The 22,868-nt window shown below is 44.0% G+C and overlaps 1 protein-coding gene and 1 long non-coding RNA gene across 2 annotated transcripts in view; one reads left to right on the forward strand and one right to left on the reverse strand.

Moving 5' to 3' along the window:
• Nucleotides 1-22,868, reverse strand: part of LOC117505041 (protein SSUH2 homolog) — a 57,893-nt gene that overhangs the window by 19,437 nt on the left and 15,588 nt on the right. Inside the window, exons 6-9 of the mRNA XM_034164575.1 lie at nucleotides 19,746-19,867; nucleotides 18,240-18,302; nucleotides 17,804-17,883; nucleotides 3,003-3,095 (exon numbers count right to left, since the gene is read on the reverse strand). Of these exons, the coding sequence (XP_034020466.1) occupies nucleotides 3,003-3,095; nucleotides 17,804-17,883; nucleotides 18,240-18,302; nucleotides 19,746-19,867 (358 nt within the window). The remainder of the gene's footprint in view (nucleotides 1-3,002; nucleotides 3,096-17,803; nucleotides 17,884-18,239; nucleotides 18,303-19,745; nucleotides 19,868-22,868) is intronic.
• On the forward strand, nucleotides 1,089-21,638 carry LOC117505076. The gene is made up of 3 exons (XR_004559023.1): nucleotides 1,089-1,099; nucleotides 9,077-9,082; nucleotides 21,462-21,638. It is a non-coding gene; the product is annotated as an uncharacterized LOC117505076 (long non-coding RNA).

Below are 22,868 nucleotides of genomic sequence, written 5' to 3' on the forward strand. Positions count from 1 at the left end.
AACAGACATTGATGCTTTGTGAAGTTCACTAATGTTAACTGGTTTTGTCTTTGGTCCCAGGTCTCTGTGGAGGATCATCAGACACCACATTTACTCCATGTGGTGTTTCTGTGGACATGATCCAGGACGCAGGAGTCTCAGTGTGGAGGACGCCAAGGACTGGAGAAGAATAAGAACACGCCCACATCCCACCTGGTCAAGGACCCGCACATGTTCCACCTGGCTGCAGCAAATATATGGTTACTGCAGAGAGGTGGAAACAGACTGTTGTCTGCCTGGTTACATCCAGGAACCAAGGCGGTTCCTGTGGTGTTATGGATGTGGTGAAGTGAGGTAACATCAACACTGCAACCAGGGGTCACTGACCCTGATCCTGGATGGCATGTGACCTGCACGTTTCCCACGTGTACCTGTTTGAAATGTATGAGATGTTGAATGTGTTGGAGATGTCGGAGGTGTTGGAGATATTTGAAATGTTGGAGGTGTTGAAGATGTTGGAAGTGTTGGAGAGGTCTGAGGTGTTGGAGAGGTCTGAGGTGTTGCAGATGCTGAAGGTGTTTGAGATGTTGAGAGGTATTTGAGTTGTTGGAGGTGTGTCCACATCACAGTGGATGAGTCATGGATTATTTCAGACTGATGGTGACTCAGATGATAAGGTCCTTGTTTATGACCCCAGGTCTCAGTTTCAATTTGTTGAAATGGGACCAAGGTCTTGAGACTGAATCCTCATTGGCTCAAAGTACCTGATCTACAGGCTTGTGGATGAACCTGGAACACACTATCCATGAGGACCTGACTGAATGTTCTATGTTCTGGTTCCAGGTTCAGGACCTCATGGACAGCAGTCCCACTGCAGTAGTGGTGGCACTGTAGTAATGCCACAGTAGTGGTAGCAGTAGTAGTGGTAACACTGTAGTAATACTACAGTAGTGGTAGTACTGTGGTTATGTTGCAGTAGTACTGTGGTTATGTTGCAATAGTAGTAGTACTGTAATAATACTACAGTAAAAGTTGTGTAGTGATGTTTCAATAGTGATATTACTCTAGTAATACCCCAATAGTAGTACTACTGTAATAATACTGCAATAGTACTAGTACTGTAATAATACTGCAGTAGCAGTTGTGTAGTGACGTTGCAATGGTGATATTACTGTAGTAATACTGCCATAGTAGCAGCACTGTAATGATACTGCAGTAGCAGTAGTAGTACTGTAATAATACCACAGAAGTAGTAGTAGTAGTGCTGTAGTGAAGCTGCAGTAGTAATGGTAGTACTACAATAATACTGCAGCAGTGATGCTGCAAAAGTGGTGGCTTAGTGGTTAGTACTGGTGCCTCAAAGCAAGACCGTCGTATGATCGATTCCCGGCCTCTCTGTGTGGACTTTGCATGTTCTTCCTGTGTCTGTGTAGGTTTCCTTTGGTTTCCTCCAACAATCAAAAACCTGCTTATTTAGGGTCTGCTCCTTTCTCTGCCCCTGAGCAAGGCAGCATCTCTACATCTGGAGTTGGTCCCCAGGCACCAGACTGTGGCTGCACACTGCCCCTAGTGGTTGGATTGGGTCTAACTGCAATTAGGACGGTTAAATGCAGAGGATAAATTTCATCGTATGTATGTACAATGACAATAAAGGCTCTATTATTATTATTAGTAGTAGTAGTAGTAATACTGCAGTGGTAGTGGTAGTACTTTAGTAATGCTGCAGTATGTACAGTAGTGTTCAGAATAATAGTAGTGCTATGTGACTAAAAAGATGAATCCAGGTTTTGAGTATATTTCTTATTGTTACATGGGAAACAAGGTACCAGTAGATTCAGTAGATTCTCACAAATCCAACAAGACCAAGCATTCATGATATGCACACTCTTAAGGCTATGAAATTGGGCTATTAGTAAAAAAAAGTAGAAAAGGGGGTGTTCACAATAATAGTAGTGTGGCATTCAGTCAGCGAGTTCGTCAATTTTGTGGAACAAACAGGTGTGAATCAGGTGTCCCCTATTTAAGGATGAAGCCAGCACCTGTTGAACATACTTTTCTCTTTGAAAGCCTGAGGAAAATGGGACGTTCAAGACATTGTTCAGAAGAACAGTGTAGTTTGATTAAAAAGTTGATTGGAGAGGGGAAAACTGATACGCAGGTGCAAAAAATTATAGGCTGTTCATCTACAATGATCTCCAATGCTTTAAAATGGACAAAAAAAACAGAGACGTGTGGAAGAAAATGGAAAACAACCATCAAAATGGATAGAAGAATAACCAGAATGGCAAAGGCTCACCCATTGATCAGCTCCAGGATGATCAAAGACAGTCTGGAGTTACCTGTAAGTGCTGTGACAGTTAGAAGACGCCTGTGTGAAGCTAATTTATTTGCAAGAATCCCCCGCAAAGTCCCTCTGTTAAATAAAAGACATGTGCAGAAGAGGTTACAATTTGCCAAAGAACACATCAACTGGCCTAAAAAGAAATGGAGGAATATTTTGTGGACTGATGAGAGTAAAATTGTTCTTTTTGGGTCCAAGGGCGACATCAAAAAAGCTGTTTCTGAAGCAAAACCAAGAAATGTGAATGAACTGTGGAATGTTGTTAAAGAATCGTGGAGTGGAATAACAGCTGAAAGGTGCCACAAGTTGGTTGACTCCATGCCTCCGATGTGAAGAAATCACAAAAAACTGTGGTTATACAACTAAATACTAGTTTAGTGATTCACAGGATTGCTAAAAAAAGCAGTTTGAACATAATAGTTTTGAGTTTGTAGCATCAACAGCAGATGCTACTATTATTGTGAACACCCCCTTTTCTACTTTTTTTTTTTACTAATAGCCCAATTTCATAACCTTAAGAGTGTGTATATCATGAATGCTTGGTCTTGTTGGATTTGTGAGAATCTACTGAATCTACTGGTACCTTGTTTCCCATGTAACAATAAGAAATATACTCAAAACCTGGATTAATCTTTTTAGTCACATAGCACTACTATTACTCTGAACACTACTGTATACTCACCACTCCACTTTCAGCTGGATGAAGGTCAGCAGGTTCCGTTTTCCTTTGCAGGTGTCACAGTCTTTGGTTCCACGACCAGCACATGCATCACATCTGCAGACATTTAACGTTCATGTTACTGCTGATTGTTTTAACTTCTTGCTGCTTAGTTTTATTTTCATGACTGCTTATTTTACTTTGAAATATTCATCTTTTTTATGACCTTAATACATTTATATTTTATATAATGAATGATAACAGAAATGCTGAAGACTCTGGGTGTGGAGGGGCTGTCTTGGATGAGATGTTTCCTCGACAGTGCATTGAGTTCTGGGACAGTGGCTAAGGAGTGGCGAACTGGGGTGGTGGTCACCATATTTAAAAAGAGGGACCAGACAGTGTGTGCCAACTACAGGGGCATCACACTACTCAGCCTCCCTGGTAAAGTTTACTCCAGGGTGCTGGAAAGGAGGGTTCAGCCGATAGTCGAACCTCTGATTGAAGAGGAACAATGCGGTTCCGTCCTGGTCGTGGAACAACCGACCAGCTCCTCACTCTCACAAGGATGAGATGAGATGACCATTTATTGTCATTACACGTAGAAGTGCAACAAAATTATCTTCACACCCAATTACCTCAGCCAAAAAAAAAATACAGCAATTAATGCACAATTATTACTAGGTTAATGTAAGAATGGCACACATCAGAATAAAAAAACAACATATATACATGGGGGGGGGGGGGGGGTGGTTAGGGGGATGTGTGCAAATGAGTTCATATCAGTCTCTGTGTGCTTAAAGTCTGGAGTTGCCTTGACAACAGCAGGCTGTAGGGGAGGGCAGATAAGAGGGGAGCCAAATGCTTCACCAAGGCCGTTGAAATCCTTCTGGTGGAAAAACAATCGGCGCGTTTTGACCTGCGGCAGCTGATAAGGCTGCCATGTTTTGGGTAAGGCAGAGAGACACAGAAATTCCATTTGCAGCTCCTTTGACCATCAAAATCCAATTTATGAATATTCCCTGGTCTCCAACATCTTCCTTTGCAAGGCAGATATTTGCTCTGAGATTGTACCACCTTGCCCACCTCAATCATGACAGACAGATGTGGGGTTGTGGTTCTGGTAGCAGCTGTCTTGCCAATTTTCCGTTAGGTCAGTCAATCAGCCCCAGCCCTCCTACCATTAAAGCAAATAAGAATAAATATTCAATGTCTTCCACAGTGAGTGGTGCCAAACACGCAATGCGCCACTTCTCCCAGGCATCGAGAACATAGCTCGCAGGATAGGTTCCATCTGGGCACGCAGGGTCCCCAGCCCTGATTTCCTTGTTGAAAAAATGGTTTTAATAGCGTTGAGAGACCAGCTGATCAATTCCTTGGTTATTGCAAATATAGTTGGAAGAATTCACAGTCTGGTGAAGTAGGGACTTTTGAAGGTTGGAGCAGAGATAGAAAAACAGAGAGGGGAGGAGAGAGGAGAAGATGCGTCCGCCCTTGCCAAAAGTCCCAAGCTGGATCCTTGAGGGTGCCTGGGAGTATGCCCATCCAGTCTACAACCCCAATTCCAGTGAAGTTGGGACGTTGTGTAAAATGTAAATAAAAACAGAATTCAATAATTTGCAAATCCTCTTCAACCTATATTCAATTGAATCAATCAATCAATCAATTTTTTTTATATAGCGCCAAATCACAACAAACAGTTGCCCCAAGGCGCTTTATATTGTAAGGCAAGGCCATACAATAATGATGTAAAACCCCGGTCAAAACGACCCCCTGTGAGCAAGCACTTGGCTACAGTGGGAAGGAAAAACTCCCTTTTAACAGGAAGAAACCTCCAGCAGAACCAGGCTCAGGGAGGGGCAGTCTTCTGCTGGGACTGGTTGGGGCTGAGGGAGAGAACCAGGAAAAAGACATGCTGTGGAGGGGAGCAGAGATCGATCACTAATGATTAAATGCAGAGTGGTGCATACAGAGCAAAAAGAGAAAGAAACAGTGCATCATGGGAACCCCCCAGCAGTCTACGTCTATAGCAGCATAACTAAGGGATGGTTCAGGGTCACCTGATCCAGCCCTAACTATAAGCTTTAGCAAAAAGGAAAGTTTTAAGCCTAATCTTAAAAGTAGAGAGGGTGTCTGTCTCCCTGATCTGAATTGGGAGCTGGTTCCACAGGAGAGGAGCCTGAAAGTTGAAGGCTCTGCCTCCCATTCTACTCTTACAAACCCTAGGAACTACAAGTAAGCCTGCAGTCTGAGAGCGAAGCGCTCTATTGGGGTGATATGGTACTATGAGGTCCCTAAGATAAGATGGGAACTGATTATTCAAAACCTTATAAGTAAGAAGAAGAATTTTAAATTCTATTCTAGAATTAACAGGAAGCCAATGAAGAGAGGCCAATATGGGTGAGATATGCTCTCTCCTTCTAGTCCCCGTCAGTACTCTAGCTGCAGCATTTTGAATTAACTGAAGGCTTTTTAGGGAACTTTTAGGACAACCTGATAATAATGAATTACAATAGTCCAGCCTAGAGGAAATAAATGCATGAATTAGTTTTTCAGCATCACTCTGAGACAAGACCTTTCTGATTTTAGAGATATTGCGTAAATGCAAAAAAGCAGTCCTACATATTTGTTTAATATGCGCTTTGAATGACATATCCTGATCAAAAATGACTCCAAGATTTCTCACAGTATTACTAGAGGTCAGGGTAATGCCATCCAGAGTAACGATCTGGTTAGACACCATGTTTCTAAGATTTGTGGGGCCAAGTACAATAACTTCAGTTTTATCTGAGTTTAAAAGCAGGAAATTAGAGGTCATCCATGTCTTTATGTCTGTAAGACAATCCTGCAGTTTAGCTAATTGGTGTGTGTCCTCTGGCTTCATGGATAGATAAAGCTGGGTATCATCTGCGTAACAATGAAAATTTAAGCAATACCGTCTAATAATACTGCCTAAGGGAAGCATGTATAAAGTGAATAAAATTGGTCCTAGCACAGAACCTTGTGGAACTCCATAATTAACTTTAGTCTGTGAAGAAGATTCCCCATTTACATGAACAAATTGTAATCTATTAGACAAATATGATTCAAACCACCGCAGCGCAGTGCCTTTAATACCTATGGCATCACACTACTCAGCCTCCCTGGATATTTAATGTTCAAACTGATAAACTTTATTGTTTTTGTGCAAATATTTGCTCATTTTGAAATGGATGCCTGCAACACGTTTCAAAAAAGCTGGGACAGTGGTATGTTTACCACTGTGTTACATCACCTTTCCTTCTAACAACACTCAATAAGCATTTGGGAACTGAGGACACTAATTGTTGAAGCTTTGTAGGTGGAATTCTTTCCCATTCTTGCTTGATGTACGACTTAAGTTGTTCAACAGTCCAGGGTCTCCGTTGTCATATTTTGCGCTTCATAATGTGCCACACATTTTCAATGGGCGACAGGTCTGGACTGCAGGCAGGCCAGTCTAGTACCCGCACTCTTTTACTACGAAGCCACGCTGTTGTAACACGTGCAGAATGTGGCTTGGCATTGTCTTGCTGAAATAAGCAGGGACATCCCTGAGAAAGACGTTGCTTGGATGGCAGCATGTGTTGCTCCAAAACCTGGATGTACCTTTCAGCATTGATGGTGCCATCACAGATGTGTAAGTTGTCCATGCCATGGGCACTAACACACCCCCATACCATCACAGATGCTGGCTTTTGAACTTTGTGCTGGTAACAATGTTGTGTGGGCCGCCAGAAGAGGAGGTACTGCTGGCCCACCACCAGAGGGCGCCCTGCCTGAAGTGCGGGCTTCAGGCACGAGAGGGCGCTGCCGCCACGGACACAGCCGGGAGTGACAGCTGTTACTCATTACTTCCTGACAGCTGTCACTCATTCTTCATCACCTCACTCCATAAAACCCAGATGTCATCTCCACCTCATCGCCGAGATATCGTACTTCATTGAAGGTAATATCCTCAGCCGTTTTGTGTTACAATACATCTGTATATTGTGAGTGTTTGCAGGAGTACCGGTTCCTCTTTCTGTGGAAGCTGAGTGAGTGCAGGACGGCACTCTTTTCCCCTGAGGAATCACTGCGGTACTCATCACATATTGAGTGAGAGGTGGAGGTGGCATTCCCACCGTTGTTGTTACTGGGTGTACACACACCCAAACTTGACTGTCTTTGTTCTCGCCAGCAGTACCAGATCCGACAGTCGGAGACGGTGATCACCTGGGAATTCGGGACTTGGCGGCTCCAGTATTCACCAGGTTCGGTGGTGGCGGAAATCGTGTGGTTCCGGCCCTTCTCAGGACAGACGTCTTCTATCCTCGAGCCTGCCCACACGTCACCTTTGTAATTTGACTGTAATCATATTCTAAGATTGTCTGTATATTCGTTGTGCACATTTCACAACATTAAATTGTTACTTTCTGGCTCATCTATTGACTGTTCATTTGCGCCCCCTGTTGTGGGTCCGTGTCACTACACTTTCACAACAAACAATCTGGATGGTCTTTTTCCTCTTTTGTCCGGAGGACAAGATGTCCATTATTTACAAAAACAATTTGAAATGGACTCATCAGACTACAGCACACTTTTCCATTTTGTGTCTGTCCATTTCAAATGAGCTCGGGCCCAGAGAAGGCGGCGGTGTTTTTGGATGTTGTTGATGTATGACTTTCACTTTGCATGGTAGAGGTTAAACTTGCACTTGTAGATGTAGTGACGAACTGTGTTAACTGACAATGGTTTTCTGAAGTCTTCCTGAGCCCATGGGGTAAAATCCTTTAAACAATGATGTTGGTTTTTAATGCAGTGCCGCCTGAGGGATCGAAGGTCACGGGCATTCAATGTTGGTTTTTGACCTGGCCACTTACGTGTAGGAAGTTCTCCAGATTCTCTGAATCTTCTGATTATATTATGGACTGTAGATGATGGAATCCCTAAATTCCTTGCAACTGACGTTGAGAAACATTGTTCTTAAACTTTTAGACTATTTTTTCACACAGTTGTTCACAAAGTGGTGATCCTCACCCCATCTTTGCTTGTGAACGGCTGAGTCTTTTGGGGATGCTCCTTTTATACCCAATCATGACACTCACAATGTCCTCAGTTCCCAAACGCTTATTGAGTGTTGTTAGAAGGAAAGGTGATGTAACACAGTGGTAAACATACCACTGTCCTAGCTTTTTTGAAATGTGTTACAGGCATCCATTTCAAAATGAGCAAATATTTGGACAAAAACAATAAAGTTTATCAGTTTGAACATTAAATATCTTGTCTTTGTGGTGTATTCAATTGAATATAGGTTGAAGAGGATTTGAAAATCATTGGCTGAATCTCAAGTCTACCCCTCGGCCCTTCCCCTTACCCTCTGTTTTGTGCGGGCACGATAGACAGATGGGTGTAAAAACCCTCTTTTTGGAGCGAGGCAGAGGGGTAGGCGAAGGGCTACAAACCCTAGGAGAAGCTCATCGCTGTCTCTACAGAAACAAACATGGAGCCGAAAGAGTCGCACAAATGTAAGCAGCTCTCATTACAAATTACGCTGTGTAAAAAAGGTTACAATGGGCTAAGGAAAAGCAATCGTGGACTGTGGATGACTGGATGAAAGTCATATTCAGTGATGAATCTCGAATCTGCATTGGGCAAGGTGATGATGCTGGAACTTTTGTTTGGTGCCGTTCCAATGAGATTTATAAAGATGACTGCCTGAAGAGAACATGTAAATTTCCACAGTCATTGATGATATGGGGCTGCATGTCAGGTAAAGGCACTGGGGAGATGGCTGTCATTACATCATCAATAAATGCACAAGTTTACGTTGATATTTTGGACACTTTTCTTATCCCATCAATTGAAAGGATGTTTGGGGATGATGAAATCATTTTTCAAGATGATAATGCATCTTGCCATAGAGCAAAAACTGTGAAAACATTCCTTGCAAAAAGACACATAGGGTCAATGTCATGGCCTGCAAATAGTCCGGATCTTAATCCAATTGAAAATCTTTGTACTGTTTGTCACTCATTAAGTCCATGCCTCAGAGACTGCAAGCTGTTATAAAAGCCAGAGGTGGTGCAACAAAATACTAGTGATGTGTTGGAGCGTTCTTTTGTTTTTCATGATTCCATAATTTATTCCTCAGAATTGAGTGAGTCCATATTTTTTTTCCCTCTGCTTGGTCTAAAAAAGTAACCATTACTGACTGCCACAATTTTTTTTCCTGATTTCTTATAGTGTTTCTTAAAGCCAGAAAGTTGCCATTTGAAATGACTTTAGTTTTGTGTCATGTCTGTGATCTGCTTTTTTTCTACAAAATTAAACAACTGAATGAACATCCTTCGAGGCCGGTGATTCCATAATTTTTGCCAGGGGTTGTATAATGTATACATTTACGAGGTCTGTTAGAAAAGTATCTGACCTTTTTATTTTTTTCAAAAACTATATGGATTTGAATCATGTGCGCTTGCATCAGCCAAGCTTGAACCTTCGTGCGCATGCGTGAGTTTTTTCACGCCTGTCGGTTGCATCATTCCCCTGTGGGCAGGCTTTGAGTGAGCACTGATCCAGCCCCCTCGTCGGATTTTCATTGTCAGGGAAATGGCTGAGTGACTGCCGCTTTGCTCCATGAAAATTTTTTCAGAAACTGTGTGAGACAGCCAGGTGGAAACCATTCGGAAAATTCAGATGGCTTTCGGTGAAGATTCTATCGGCGTCACACAGATTAAGGAGGATTACAACTGGATTAAAGGCGGCCCACAGCGGCTGAGGGCGCGCCGCACTTTGAACGGCCATCGACAGGCTGAAACGATCAGATCATTTCCAAAGTGAAGGCTGTGTTGATCCGGGACGTCATGTGACTACCAGAAAAATCGCAGAAAATGTGGACATCAGCACTTTTGCGGCACATTCCACTGTTATAGGAGATTTTGTAATGAAAGACGTGCGGAGGAATTCGCGCGTCGGGATGGAGCCGCTCATGGCGCACAACAAAAAACACCTCCGTGTTGGAAACCATTCGGAAGATTCAGACGGCTTTCAGTGGCTTTTCAGTCGAGTGAGTATCCGAGAAATTGTACAACAGCTGGGCATGTCACAACATGTCCTGTGAGACTTCCAACACTACTCCGGTCTCTGTACTCACAAAGCCAGAGCTGTGTTCAGGTGCTCGGCAGTAAGTCGGACTCATTTCCGGTGGAGGATGGCCTCCGCCAGGGCTGCGCCTTGTTTGTGATATTCATGGACAGGATATCAAGGCGCAGTCGGGCAGAGGAGAGTTTCCAGTTTGGTGAAGTCAGGGTCTCATCACTGCTTTTTGCAGATGATGTGGTCCTGTTGGCTTCATTGGCCTGTGACCTCCAACACTCACTGGATCAGTTCACAGCCGAGTGTGAAGCAGCTGGGATGAGGATCAGCACCTCTAAATCTGAGGCCATAGTTGTCATCAGCAAACCGATGGATTGCCTACTCCGGGTAGGGAATGAGGTCTTGCCCCAAGTGTAGGAGTTCAAGTACCTCGGGGTCTTGTTCACGAGTGAGGGGATGATAGAGCATCAGACTGGCCAAAGGATTGGTGCAGCAGGAGCGGTGTTGCATTCACTCTACCGTACTGTTGTAAAGAAAAGGGAGCTGAGCCAAAAGGTGAAGCTCTCGATCTACTGGTCAATCTTCATTCCTACTCTCACCTGTGGTCATGAGGTTTGGGTCATGACCCAAAGAAGTAGATCCTGGGTACAAGCGGCCAAAATGGGCTTCTTTAGGAGGGTGTCTGGTGTCTCCCTTAGAGATAGGGTGAGAAGCTCAGTCATCCGTGGGGAGCTCAGAGTAGAGCTGCTGCTCCTTCACATTGAATGGTGCCAGCTGAGATGGTTCGGGCATTTGGACTCGTTAGCAGGCTTTTAATGAACCTTTCATTGGATTCAGGTGTGTTGGAGCAGGGAGACAACTAAGAGTGTCAGGAAGTGAGTGTCACTTTTGTAACGCTTGTGCTTAGTTTTTGCTTCTTTCAGCACTTTTTGAGGCAGCGCTGGGAAATCCCTTTGTCTCCGGCTCCGGGCGCCCCATGGTTTACACCCGGGATCAGCTGCTTGGACTAAGAGACTCTATGTACAGTGGGCTGGGTCCCCACTATGCTGAGCACCTGGACATACCTGCAGACATACAAAGGAGACTGAGAGGCTGCAGGGGTGGCCGGACGAAGCGGAGATGGACTTATATTCCGTCTGTGGTCATGGGGAATGTAAGATCTCTCCGCAATAAGACCGAGGAGCGAGCAGCGCTAACCTGTTTCCAGAGGCTGGAACGCAACAGTGTATTCAGGGCTTGACACATATTAGTGGTAATACCCTGGATTTGGTTTTGGTACGTGGTATTGCTGTCATGAATATTGGTATACTGCACCTTGCATCGCTGGTCTCTGACCATTCACTTATTAAGTTTACATTTACATTACCGCATTTAGTGGAGCAACAATCTGGCCTATTACTGCGGCGACGCATTAAACCTTCAACTAGGACTGAAGTTGAAGCCAGATTGCCTGGTCTTTTAGCTTCAACTTTGCAGAATGCTCAATCAGTGGACAGTTTGGTGGATGGTTTGAATTTGGTACTCAGAACTACACTTGATGAGATTGCGCCTCCTTTATTAAGGCCTTGCCTTCCCAAAGTGCAGTCGCCTTGGTTTAATGGTTACTTACGGGACGTCAGACAGAAAGCTAGAGGTCTGGAACGGAAGTGGCGTACCTCTAAATTAGAGGTGTTCCACTCTGCATGGCATGATGCAGCTGCAGAGTACAAGCACGCACTATGGACTACAAAACGGGCTTACTATTCTTCTTATGGCTTCGGACAGTGGACTTATCTCTGTGCTTGTTCTGTTGGACCTCAGTGCTGCTTTTGATACTGTTGACCATAAAATTTTATTACAGAGATTAGAGCATGTCATAGGTATTAAAGGCACTGCGCTGCGGTGGTTTGAATCATATTTGTCTAATAGATTACAGTTTGTTCATGTAAATGGGGAATCTTCTTCACAGACTAAAGTTAATTATGGAGTTCCACAAGGTTCTGTGCTAGGACCAATTTTATTCACTTTATACATGCTTCCCTTAGGCAGTATTATTAGACGGTATTGCTTAAATTTTCATTGTTACGCAGATGATACCCAGCTTTATCTATCCATGAAGCCAGAGGATACACACCAATTAGCTAAACTGCAGGATTGTCTTACAGACATAAAGACATGGATGACCTCTAATTTCCTGCTTTTAAACTCAGATAAAACTGAAGTTATTGTACTTGGCCCCACAAATCTTAGAAGCATGGTGTCTAACCAGATCGTTACTCTGGATGGCATTTCCCTGATCTCTAGTAATACTGTGAGAAATCTTGGAGTCATTTTTGATCAGGATATGTCATTCAAAGCGCATATTAAACAAATATGTAGGACTGCCTTTTTGCATTTACGCAATATCTCTAAAATCAGAAAGGTCTTGTCTCAGAGTGATGCTGAAAAACTAATTCATGCATTTATTTCCTCTAGGCTGGACTATTGTAATTCATTAATATCAGGTTGTCCTAAAAGTTCCCTAAAAAGCCTTCAGTTGGTTCAGAATGCTGCAGCTAGAGTACTGACGGGGACTAGCAGGAGAGAGCATATCTCACCCGTGTTGGCCTCTCTTCATTGGCTTCCTGTTAATTCTAGAATAGAATTTAAAATTCTTCTTCTTACTTATAAGGTTTTGAATAATCAGGTCCCATCTTATCTTAGGGACCTCGTAGTACCATATTACCCCATTAGAGCGCTTCGTTCTCAGACTGCGGGCTTACTTGTAGTTCCTAGGGTTTGTAAGAGTAGAATGGGAGGCAGAGCCTTCAGCTTTCAGGCTCCTCTCCTGTGGAACCAGCTCCCAGTTCAGATCAGGGAGACAGATACCCTCTCTACTTTTAAGATTAGGCTTAAAACTTTCCTTTTCGCTAAGGCTTATAGTTAGGGCTGGATCGGGTGACCCTGGACCATCCCTTGGTTATGCTGCTTTAGACGTAGATTGTGGGGGGGTTCCCATGATGCACTGTTTCTTTCTCTTTTTGCTCCGTATGCATCACTCTGCATTTAATCATTAGTGATCGATCTCTGCCCCCCTCCACAGCATGTCTTTTTCCTGGTTTTTTCCCTCAGCCCCAACCAGTCTCAGCAGAAGACTGCCCCTCCCTGAGCCTGGTTCTGCTGGAGGTTTCTTCCTGTTAAAAGGGAGTTTTTCCTTCCCACTGTTGCCAAGTGCTTGCTCATAGGGGGTCGTTTTGACCGTTGGGGTTTTTCATAATTATTGTATGGCCTTGCCTTGCAATATAAAGCGCCTTGGGGCAACTGTTTGTTGTGATTTGGCGCTATATAAGAAAAAAGTTGATTGATTGACTATTGGGATTTGATCAATAAAAATAAGCACAGCTCAAAATTTTTGTTTGATACTGTGGAATTTCTTATCCATGGTCGGTCACCTGCTAGTCCTTCTCCGTTTATAGCTCAAGACTTCTTGGAGTACTTTGAGTAGAAAACAGAAGACATTAGATTGAGCATATTTAAACATGCTTTGGCTCAATCTCTGCACCCTGCTGTGGAGGTGGGTGTTATTAATGAGGTGACACCTAGATTTACAGAATTTGATACTATTTCACTAGATGCGCTGGTGAAGCTCGTGATGTCTACAAAAAGCACAACCTGCCTATTTGATCCTATACCAACAAAATTGTTTAAGGACCTGTGGCCCGTTCTTGGGCCGACTGTGCTGGAAATTGTTAATCTTTCATTAAGCTCTGGTTCTGTGCCTGGGTGTTTTAAATCTGCAGTGATTAAACCACTGCTTAAGAAATCTGGTCTTGACCCTGGTGTATTGAGTAATTACAGGCCGATATCAAATCTGTCATTCTGTTCTAAAATTCTGGAAAAAGTGGTTTCACGGCAGCTTTCAGAAAACATCACTCCACAGAGACAGCGCTTACCAGAGTGGTGAATGATTTTCTGTGTGCAATGGATTCCACCACACATTCCACCATTACACCACAATGGTTTTAGTGCTCTTGGATCTTAGTGCTGCGTTTGATACTGTGGATCATTGTGTTTTACTTGATAGGCTGGAAAATTACTTTGGGATTACTGGAAGTGTTCTTGCTTGGCTGACGTCATATTTTGTCCAGTCGTTCTTATTGTGTTGTGTACAATAACACTACTTCTGGCCTTGGTAAAACGAAATTTGGGGTTCCACAGGGGTCTGTGTTAGGCCCCTTGCTTTTCTCACTTTATATAGCGCCCCTTGGTCATATTCTGCGGCATTACGGGATTGCCTTTGCCATTGTTATGCTGATGATACTCAACTGTACATGCCGGTAACTGCTGGTAATCTTGCCCATATAAAAGCCTTGGAAGATTGCCTTATATCTGTGAGAAGTTGGTTGTCTAGTAATTTCCTACTCTTGAATTCTGATAAGACTGAAATGATGGTTCTTGGTCCAGCCAGACATCGGCATCATTTTGACCAGTTGGTGCTTAATTTTGGTTTGTGTGTTGTGCATCATACGGACAAAGTGAGGAATCTTGGAGTACTTTTGGATCCTACATTGGGCGAAGATTCGTCCTATCCTGTCTATGGCTGATGCTGAGACTTTTATACATGCGTTTATTTCTTCCAGATTGGATTATTGTAATGCTTTATTTTCTGGCCTGCCGCAGTCTAGCATTCGAGGACTTCAGTTGGTACAGAATGCTGCTGCCAGACTTTTGACACAAAGTAGAAGGTTTGACCACATTATTCCCATTGTAGCATCCCTTCATTGGCTACTGGTTTCTGCCAGATCGGATTTTAAGGTTTTATTGTTGGTTTATAAAATTGTTCATGGACTGGCACCTTCCTACCTGGCGGACTTGGTTAAGCCCTACGTACCTGCGCGGTCCTTGCGTTCGCAGGGCGCAGGGCTTCTGTGTGTTCCAAGGATGAACAAAAAGTCTGTGGGGTATAGAGCCTTCTCCTACCGTGGTCCAACTCTTTGGAACGATGTACCTGCAGCTATAAGGCAGTCTGACACGGTGGAAACTTTTAAATCAAGACTGAAGACCCACTTTTTTAGGCTGTCTTATCATTAATTTAATCTGTTTTGTGTTTGCTTTGTAATTTCTTTTTATTCTACTGTGTTTTATCTTTTTATTGTGCTTTTCTTGCTTTTAATTTTGATTTTAGATTAATTTGTGTTGTTATGAATTGTGTGAAGCGCCTTGGGGCGACTTTGTCGTGAGTCGATGCTATATAAATTAATAAATTGAAATTGAACACCCCCGTGCCCTCCTCCTCATCACCGGGGACTTTAACCACGCCTCCCTCTCTGCCACCCTCCCCAAGTTCACCCAGTACATCACGTGTGAAACCAGGGACAATAGAATACTGGACCTTTTTTATGCTAATGTGGAGGACGCTTACACCTCCACCCCCCTCCCCCCGCTGGAACGCTCGGATCACAATCTCGTCTATCTGCTCCCTCAATACACACCCAGGGTGAGAAGAGAGCCAGTGCAGAAAAGGCCAGTGAAACTCTGGACTTAAAAAGCCACTGAGAGGCTGAGGGACTGTTTCAGAACCACAGACTGGAGCATGTTTCAAAACTCTCACAGTGAAGACATCAACGACCTGACCCAGTGTGTGCAGATGAGCTCTGTGAGGTCCTCAGCCACATCTTCAACAAGAGCCTCAGCCTGGGGGTGGTCCCCACCCTGTGGAAGACCTCCTGTGTGGTCCCAGTTCCCAAAACACTGCACGCCAAGGAACCGGCCCACTACAGACCAGTTGCCCTGACCTCCCACTTCATGAAGACCATGGAGCAGCTCGTCCTGTCTCACCTCTGCACTGCGGTGAGCGACATCCTGGACCTACTGCAGTTCCCCTACAGGCCCAACATCGGGGTAGATGACGCTGTCACCTACCTGCTGCAGCGAGTGCTCACCCACCTGGAGACCGGCAAGAGCGCTGTGAGAGTCATGCTCTTTGATTTCTCCAGCGCTTTCAACACCATCAGACCGGCGCTGCTGCAGGGGAAGCTGGAGGATGCAGGTGTGGATTGACATCTCGCCGCCTGGACCATCGACTACCTCACTGACCGCCCGCAGTACGTGCGACTGCGCAGCTGTCAGTCTGAGGTGGTAAGGTGCAGCACCGGGGCCCCCCAGGGCACCGTCCTCTCGCCTTTCCTCTTCACCCTCTACACCTCGGACTTCACCTACAACACAGACAGCTGCAATCTCCAGACGTTCTCTGATGACTCCGCCATTACGGGTCGCGTGTCTGAGGGGAACGAGCTGGAGTACCGGTTGGTCATCACAGAATTCGTGGACTGGTGTGAGCACAACCACTTGTGTCTCAACACCAGTAAGACGAAGGAGATGGTGATCGACTTCAGGAGGAAACCACCACCTCACCCACCGGTGAACATCCAGTGGGAGGACATAAAGACTGTGGACAGTTTCAAATACCTGGGTGTTCACCTCAACAACAAACTGGACTGGACTCAACACTGACACCCTGTACAAGAAAGGACAGAGTCGCCTCCACCTCCTGAGGAGACTGAGATCCTTTGGAGTGAGCAGGCCTCTGCTTAAGACCCTCTATAACTCTGTTGTAGCCTCAGCTCTCCTCTGTGCTGTCGTCTGTTGGGCCCCGGGCAGCACAGAGCAGGAGAGAAAGAGACTGGATAAGCTGGTCAGGAAGTCCAGCTCTGTCCTGGGCTGTCCTCTGGACTCTCTGGAGGAGGTGGCTGAGAGGAGGGTGTTAACCAAGTTCAAATCCATCATGGACAACTCCTCTCACCCTCTGCACTGGACTGTAGTGGAGCTGAGCAGCTCGTTCAGTGACAGACTGAGGCACCCTCAGTGCAAGAAGGAATGATACCGCAGGTCGTTCCTCCCTGCTGCTGTCAGACTGTACAATAACACTGTGAAATAACCACATGCAATAATATGTCCACAAATCACGTGCAATAACAACTCGTTTACAAATCCCTGCACTAATGTCACCTTATCACATCTAAACTCCACTTCACATATTGTAAATAAGATGCTCCTATTTTTTAATTCCAATCATTTATATATATATATACACTATTTCTACCTCATTTTCTTATTTTATTGTACTGTTACAAGTATTATTATTATTGCTTATCTTTGCACACGCTGTTGATGAACATTTTCCTCTACTTGCACCCATCTTGTGTGTTTTTTAAGAGCTGACGTAACATGTGAATTTCTCCACTGTGAGATCAATAAAGTCTTATCTCATCTTAAGGTAGACCTCGAGGACCGAACAGGGTACCCCTGATCTAGGAGGAGACCCCGGGAAAGACCCAGGACTAGGTGGAGAGATTATATCTCCACACTGGCCTGGGAATGCCTCAGGATCCCCCAGTCAGACGGGGTCAATGTGGCCCAGGAAAGGGAAGTCTGGGGTCCCCTGCTGGAACTGTTGCCCCCGCGACCCGATCCTGGATAAGTGATTGAAGATGAGTGAGTGAATGAGTGATGATGAATGATAACAGTTTGATTTTTAAGATTAGTGATGCAAAAGTGAAGAAAATGGTTATGAATTTGTCCTGTAGATGGCACTGTTTCGAGTTTATTTAGACACAATTTATGCTCATGTTAGTGACATTTGTAACGAGAGAAAACAGCAGTCAGTTTGAAATGAAGCTGAAGGCTTCAGCTTCACACATGAGCTCCTGTGGTTTTTATAGGCTGTAAGGGAACCAATCAGAGCACACTGCCATTTTAGAGAAGTGTTGCAGTACCTGTCTTTGCCAGTAGAGTTACAGCGATTGCAGTTCTCCTCACCTCTTTTCCCAGAGCCGCTACACACCCAGCAGGCTTTCTGTACACACATCACTCACACATTATCCACTCTACACCACAATACAATCTGGACACTTGTACCTATGTCTGATTTTTAATGGGGTTTGTGCTCTGCTGCTCCGCTGTTTTTGTTTTTTTTCCCCAAAAGGGACACTTGTTATTGGAGTGTTTTACCTTTACCACCAAAATATTTCATCTATCATTTTTAGAATAACAGAAAAGCTTTTAAAAGTCCTATTTTCATATTTGTTTTCTTTTCAATTGAGCCAATAATTGATCAACATTAAAAGCAACGATTAGAGCGCCACAAGGTGAGAAATGACAACACTGATCACATCTCTTGATCAATAACTGATTGATTGACAGTGTCCTTACGTGCCCACTTCCATTACACTCTGCACACGGCTTCGTCCCGCTGGCGCGACAGGTGTGACATTCCTAAACACACAAACAATAATAAAAAAGTTATAAAGTGCAGCTTTAGTCTTCTGCTTTCTGGCTGGTTGTCACCATGGCAACGTCTGTCCACGGTTCATCGAGAACTAATCACTGTAAGGTCTTATCTTCAGGTTTGTCACAATAATAAAACCACCAGAAGGTCTAAGTGCTTTCATCTGGCAGATCTATTTAAAGGTCAGGCACCGGCCCATGAACAGTGCTCCAAAAGGTGAAAAGAAGTCAGCAGGTCACAGTGAGTTCCCGTGCGTAAAGACCAGTTGCGATTGTATATTTTGGTCAGATGACCAGAGAGATGGTTTCACTGCCACTACCCCAAAAGCAGCACAATTCTGTGTTCTGGTCGTTTGTTTTTACACGGTCTGAGACCCTATAACCCAAGTACGTGTCACCACAGCATGGAACCACCTTGGTTCCTGGGTAGCAACCACCCAGGTGGACACACCATGGGCTACGTCACTGCATGCTCTGTCCATCTTGTGTTGTTCCTTCACTTCTGTCACAACAGAATGACTGTAGCTGATGGCCGCCCGTGACCTCCGGGTCTACTGGATGTTTCTGCCGGGTGCGATTTTGTTTTTTTCCCCCATAATTGTGAATGTGCTAGCTCATGGGTGGAGGAGCTCCATACCTCAATCTTTGTGTACTTATTAAGTCTGGGAGCATGCTTCACTGCACCCACAACACCACAGAACTGCCTTGGTGTCTGTGATCATCCTCATCTGTCTTACTAAGTAACTGTTCATTGGACACAAAGTCTTTCCAGCATGACCCAAAGATCCTCCACAGAGACCTGGGACCAAAGACATCCAGTCCTCACCTCAGGACACTGGTTAGAGTCTAAGTCACAGATTCCAGACTTCAGTCACTGATCAGAACTGTTTTTAGGGCCCGGTCACACAGTGATCGCTGAACGAAGGAAAAAAAGCCACAAATCATCGAGATAAGTGGATGAACGAGCCGGCACATCTGTCACCGAAAAGCCTGTGAGTACAGAGCGCATAAAAGAAGGAAACAAAACGTTCTTGCCGCTGTTGTTTCTGTATGAAAACGTTGCTTTTCATCCCACACATGGACAAGTCACGTTCAGCTCGTCAGATCTTTAGTTATTGATCCGTTCAGATACACTCGTTCAAAGACACGCAAACGGAAGGCTGAGGGGGAACTATGCAAACAATGAGGAACCGTCAAGACAGAAAGCAAAACGAAATATGGATGAATTGAGGTTGTCGTCGGGATTCATTCACATTTTTCAACACTTTGAAAATCCCGACGAAGCGCCAGCTACAGGAAGGAAGCTGGATGACGGTTAAACAATGTCTCCGAACGTCAACCTAAGTCCACATTTCTTGTTTCGTTTTGGCTTTGGTGTCCCTCGTTAGTGCTGTGTGACTTCAGCTTTACAGACAACATTCATCCAAATACCTTAACGGAGGAGGTGTAAGGCACACGGATTTCTTCTTTGTGATTGGTGAAAAGGGTGGGGGGTGTGGCCTGGATCTCCCATGGTCGTGGGGCAGGTTGGATGTAGAAGTCAGCTGTTTCACCTGTCAATCACACAAAAGATGTGTTTTCAAAACCTGGCGTCAAACGTTTCCAGAGCTCGTAGCTGCTGGAGGAGGTCAAGATCCTGAACGGTGTCGGAGTTATCACGTCCCCCCCGACTCTGACTCTTTGTGGAAGTTGGAAATTGTCCCTGGAGGGGACACTGCTCTGGCGAGGACGCAGGACATGTTCTGACTTTCAGTCATTTCTTTGCATCAGTTTTATATGCAGTGATTCCAGTAACTAATCTGAGTACTTTTTTCAGTAATGAGTCATCTAACGTGTTAATCTCTCCGAATCAGTCATCAGATTAAAGTTACTTCTCTGAGTCACTGAGTCACACAGCCATCCCATCGAGATGCAGCGGGAGGTCGGGGTTCGGCTGAGCTGCTCCCCGACCTCCGACCTCCCCACTGAGCTGCTCCCCGACCTCCGACCTCCCCACTGAGCTGCTCCCCGACCTCCGACCTGGACAGCTATCCGGACAGCTATCTCTCAGAGTGCAGTGATGGTCTGAGCTATGGTCATACCAGCCCATTTTACAAAGACATTTTTAGGCTTTTTTTGTTTTCTTTAAAACTCTGTGTGCGTCTGTGTTAAAAACAGCTGAGCCGCAAAAAGCAAATACTAACACTTTTTTCCCCACCCAAAATCACCTACAGTCATGATGTAAAAACACTGATAAATCTTTCTTATCTGTCAATCTGGTCGTGTTTTCCGCATAAATTATTTATATAATTATCCATTCTTCTGCTCAAACAGCAAGCCAGGGACAAATCCATGCACACACACGCGCGGGGGGGGCTATTCACAACAGCCCTAGATTAGAGGTCCACTTTTGAAGACATTTTTTTCATACTATTATTAATACTAATACGACTTATAATAATAACTAAAATGTTTAGAAAGAATTTAATAGTTACATTTATAAACAATGTAGGTTATAAAGTGTAAGTTTTACTGTTACAGTGCTGTCAACATGTAAATATGAGGTCAAGAAAGACTGACTAATTTTTTATAAAACAAGCATTTATGTTCATATAAAGTGAGTGTCGGCAAAATGGGTTCATTTTCATGTTGAGGTGGCGTGGGGGGGGGTGTCAGCAGCTGCTGACAGTAATTAATAAAGTAACTAGTAATCTTAGTTACTTTTAAAATTGAGTAATCTGTAAAGTAACTAAGTTACTTTTTCAAGGCGTAATCAGTAATTGGATTACTTTTTCAAAGTAACTGTGGCAACACTGTTTATGTGTTTCTTTTATTTTGGTCGATATGCCAAATTACCATTTTTTTCTACCTTACTCCACATTAAGGGTCATGATGGGGAGCCGGAGCCTGTCCCAGCAGTCAGCCACTGACTCTTAAATTTGACAAGCTTGATAAGGTTAGTTTTGTCTCCCTGCTCTCTTTCTCTCTGCTGGCTCACATGAACACTGTTAAAATGGTTTTCTTATCACTTGTGTACTCTTGTTCCTTTTCCAGTTTTATTCAGCCAGATTTCAGAATTTATTTGAAATAAAAAAAAGTCCCCAGATTGCACAAACAATACTTACAAAGGCCTGAGTCACCAGGCGGGACGGCCCCAATAGAGTTTAGGTTCTAAGATAAGATCAGATCAACTTTATTGATCCCACAATGGGGAACATCACTTGTTGCAGCAACAAAAGTTGTACAGTAGTAAAGAAAAAAACATTTACTTTAAAGAAAGGTGAATAAAGTATACTGAAATGTTTGCTGGTGAAATACTGATCAATCAATCAATCAATCAATTTTTTTATATAGCGCCAAATCACAACAAACAGTTGCCCCAAGGCGCTTTATATTGTAAGGCAAAGCCATACAATAATGATGTAAAACCCCAACGGTCAAAACGACCCCCTGTGAGCAAGCACTTGGCTACAGTGGGAAGGAAAAACTCCCTTTTAACAGGAAGAAACCTCCAGCAGAACCAGGCTCAGGGAGGGGCAGTCTTCTGCTGGGACTGGTTGGGGCTGAGGGAGAGAACCAGGAAAAAGACATGCTGTGGAGGGGAGCAGAGATCGATCACTAATGATTAAATGCAGAGTGGTGCATACAGAGCAAAAAGAGAAAGAAACAGTGCATCATGGGAACCCCCCAACAGTCTACGTCTATAGCAGCATAACTAAGGGATGGTTGAGGGTCACCTGATCCAGCCCTAACTATAAGCTTTAGCAAAAAGGAAAGTTTTAAGCCTAATCTTAAAAGTAGAGAGGGTGTCTGTCTCCCTGATCTGAATTGGGAGCTGGTTCCACAGGAGAGGAGCCTGAAAGCTGAAGGCTCTGCCTCCCATTCTACTCTTACAAACCCTAGGAACTACAAGTAAGCCTGCAGTCTGAGAGCGAAGCGCTCTATTGGGGTGATATGGTACTACGAGGTCCCTAAGATAAGATGGGACCTGATTATTCAAAACCTTATAAGTAAGAAGAAGAATTTTAAATTCTATTCTAGAATTAACAGGAAGCCAATGAAGAGAGGCCAATATGGGTGAGATATGCTCTCTCCTTCTAGTCCCCGTCAGTACTCTAGCTGCAGCATTTTGAATTAACTGAAGGCTTTTTAGGGAACTTTTAGGACAACCTGATAATAATGAATTACAATAGTCCAGCCTAGAGGAAATAAATGCATGAATTAGTTTTTCAGCATCACTCTGAGACAAGACCTTTCTGATTTTAGAGATATTGCGTAAATGCAAAAAAGCAGTCCTACATATTTGTTTAATATGCGCTTTGAATGACATATCCTGATCAAAAATGACTCCAAGATTTCTCACAGTATTACTAGAGGTCAGGGTAATGCCATCCAGAGTAAGGATCTGGTTAGACACCATGTTTCTAAGATTTGTGGGGCCAAGTACAATAACTTCAGCTTTATCTGAGTTTAAAAGCAGGAAATTAGAGGTCATCCATGTCTTTATGCCTGTAAGACAATCCTGCAGTTTAGCTAATTGGTGTGTGTCCTCTGGCTTCATGGATAGATAAAGCT

The sequence above is a fragment of the Thalassophryne amazonica genome, chromosome 3 (genome assembly GCF_902500255.1).
Source record: "Thalassophryne amazonica chromosome 3, fThaAma1.1, whole genome shotgun sequence".
Taxonomy (NCBI): domain Eukaryota; kingdom Metazoa; phylum Chordata; class Actinopteri; order Batrachoidiformes; family Batrachoididae; genus Thalassophryne; species Thalassophryne amazonica.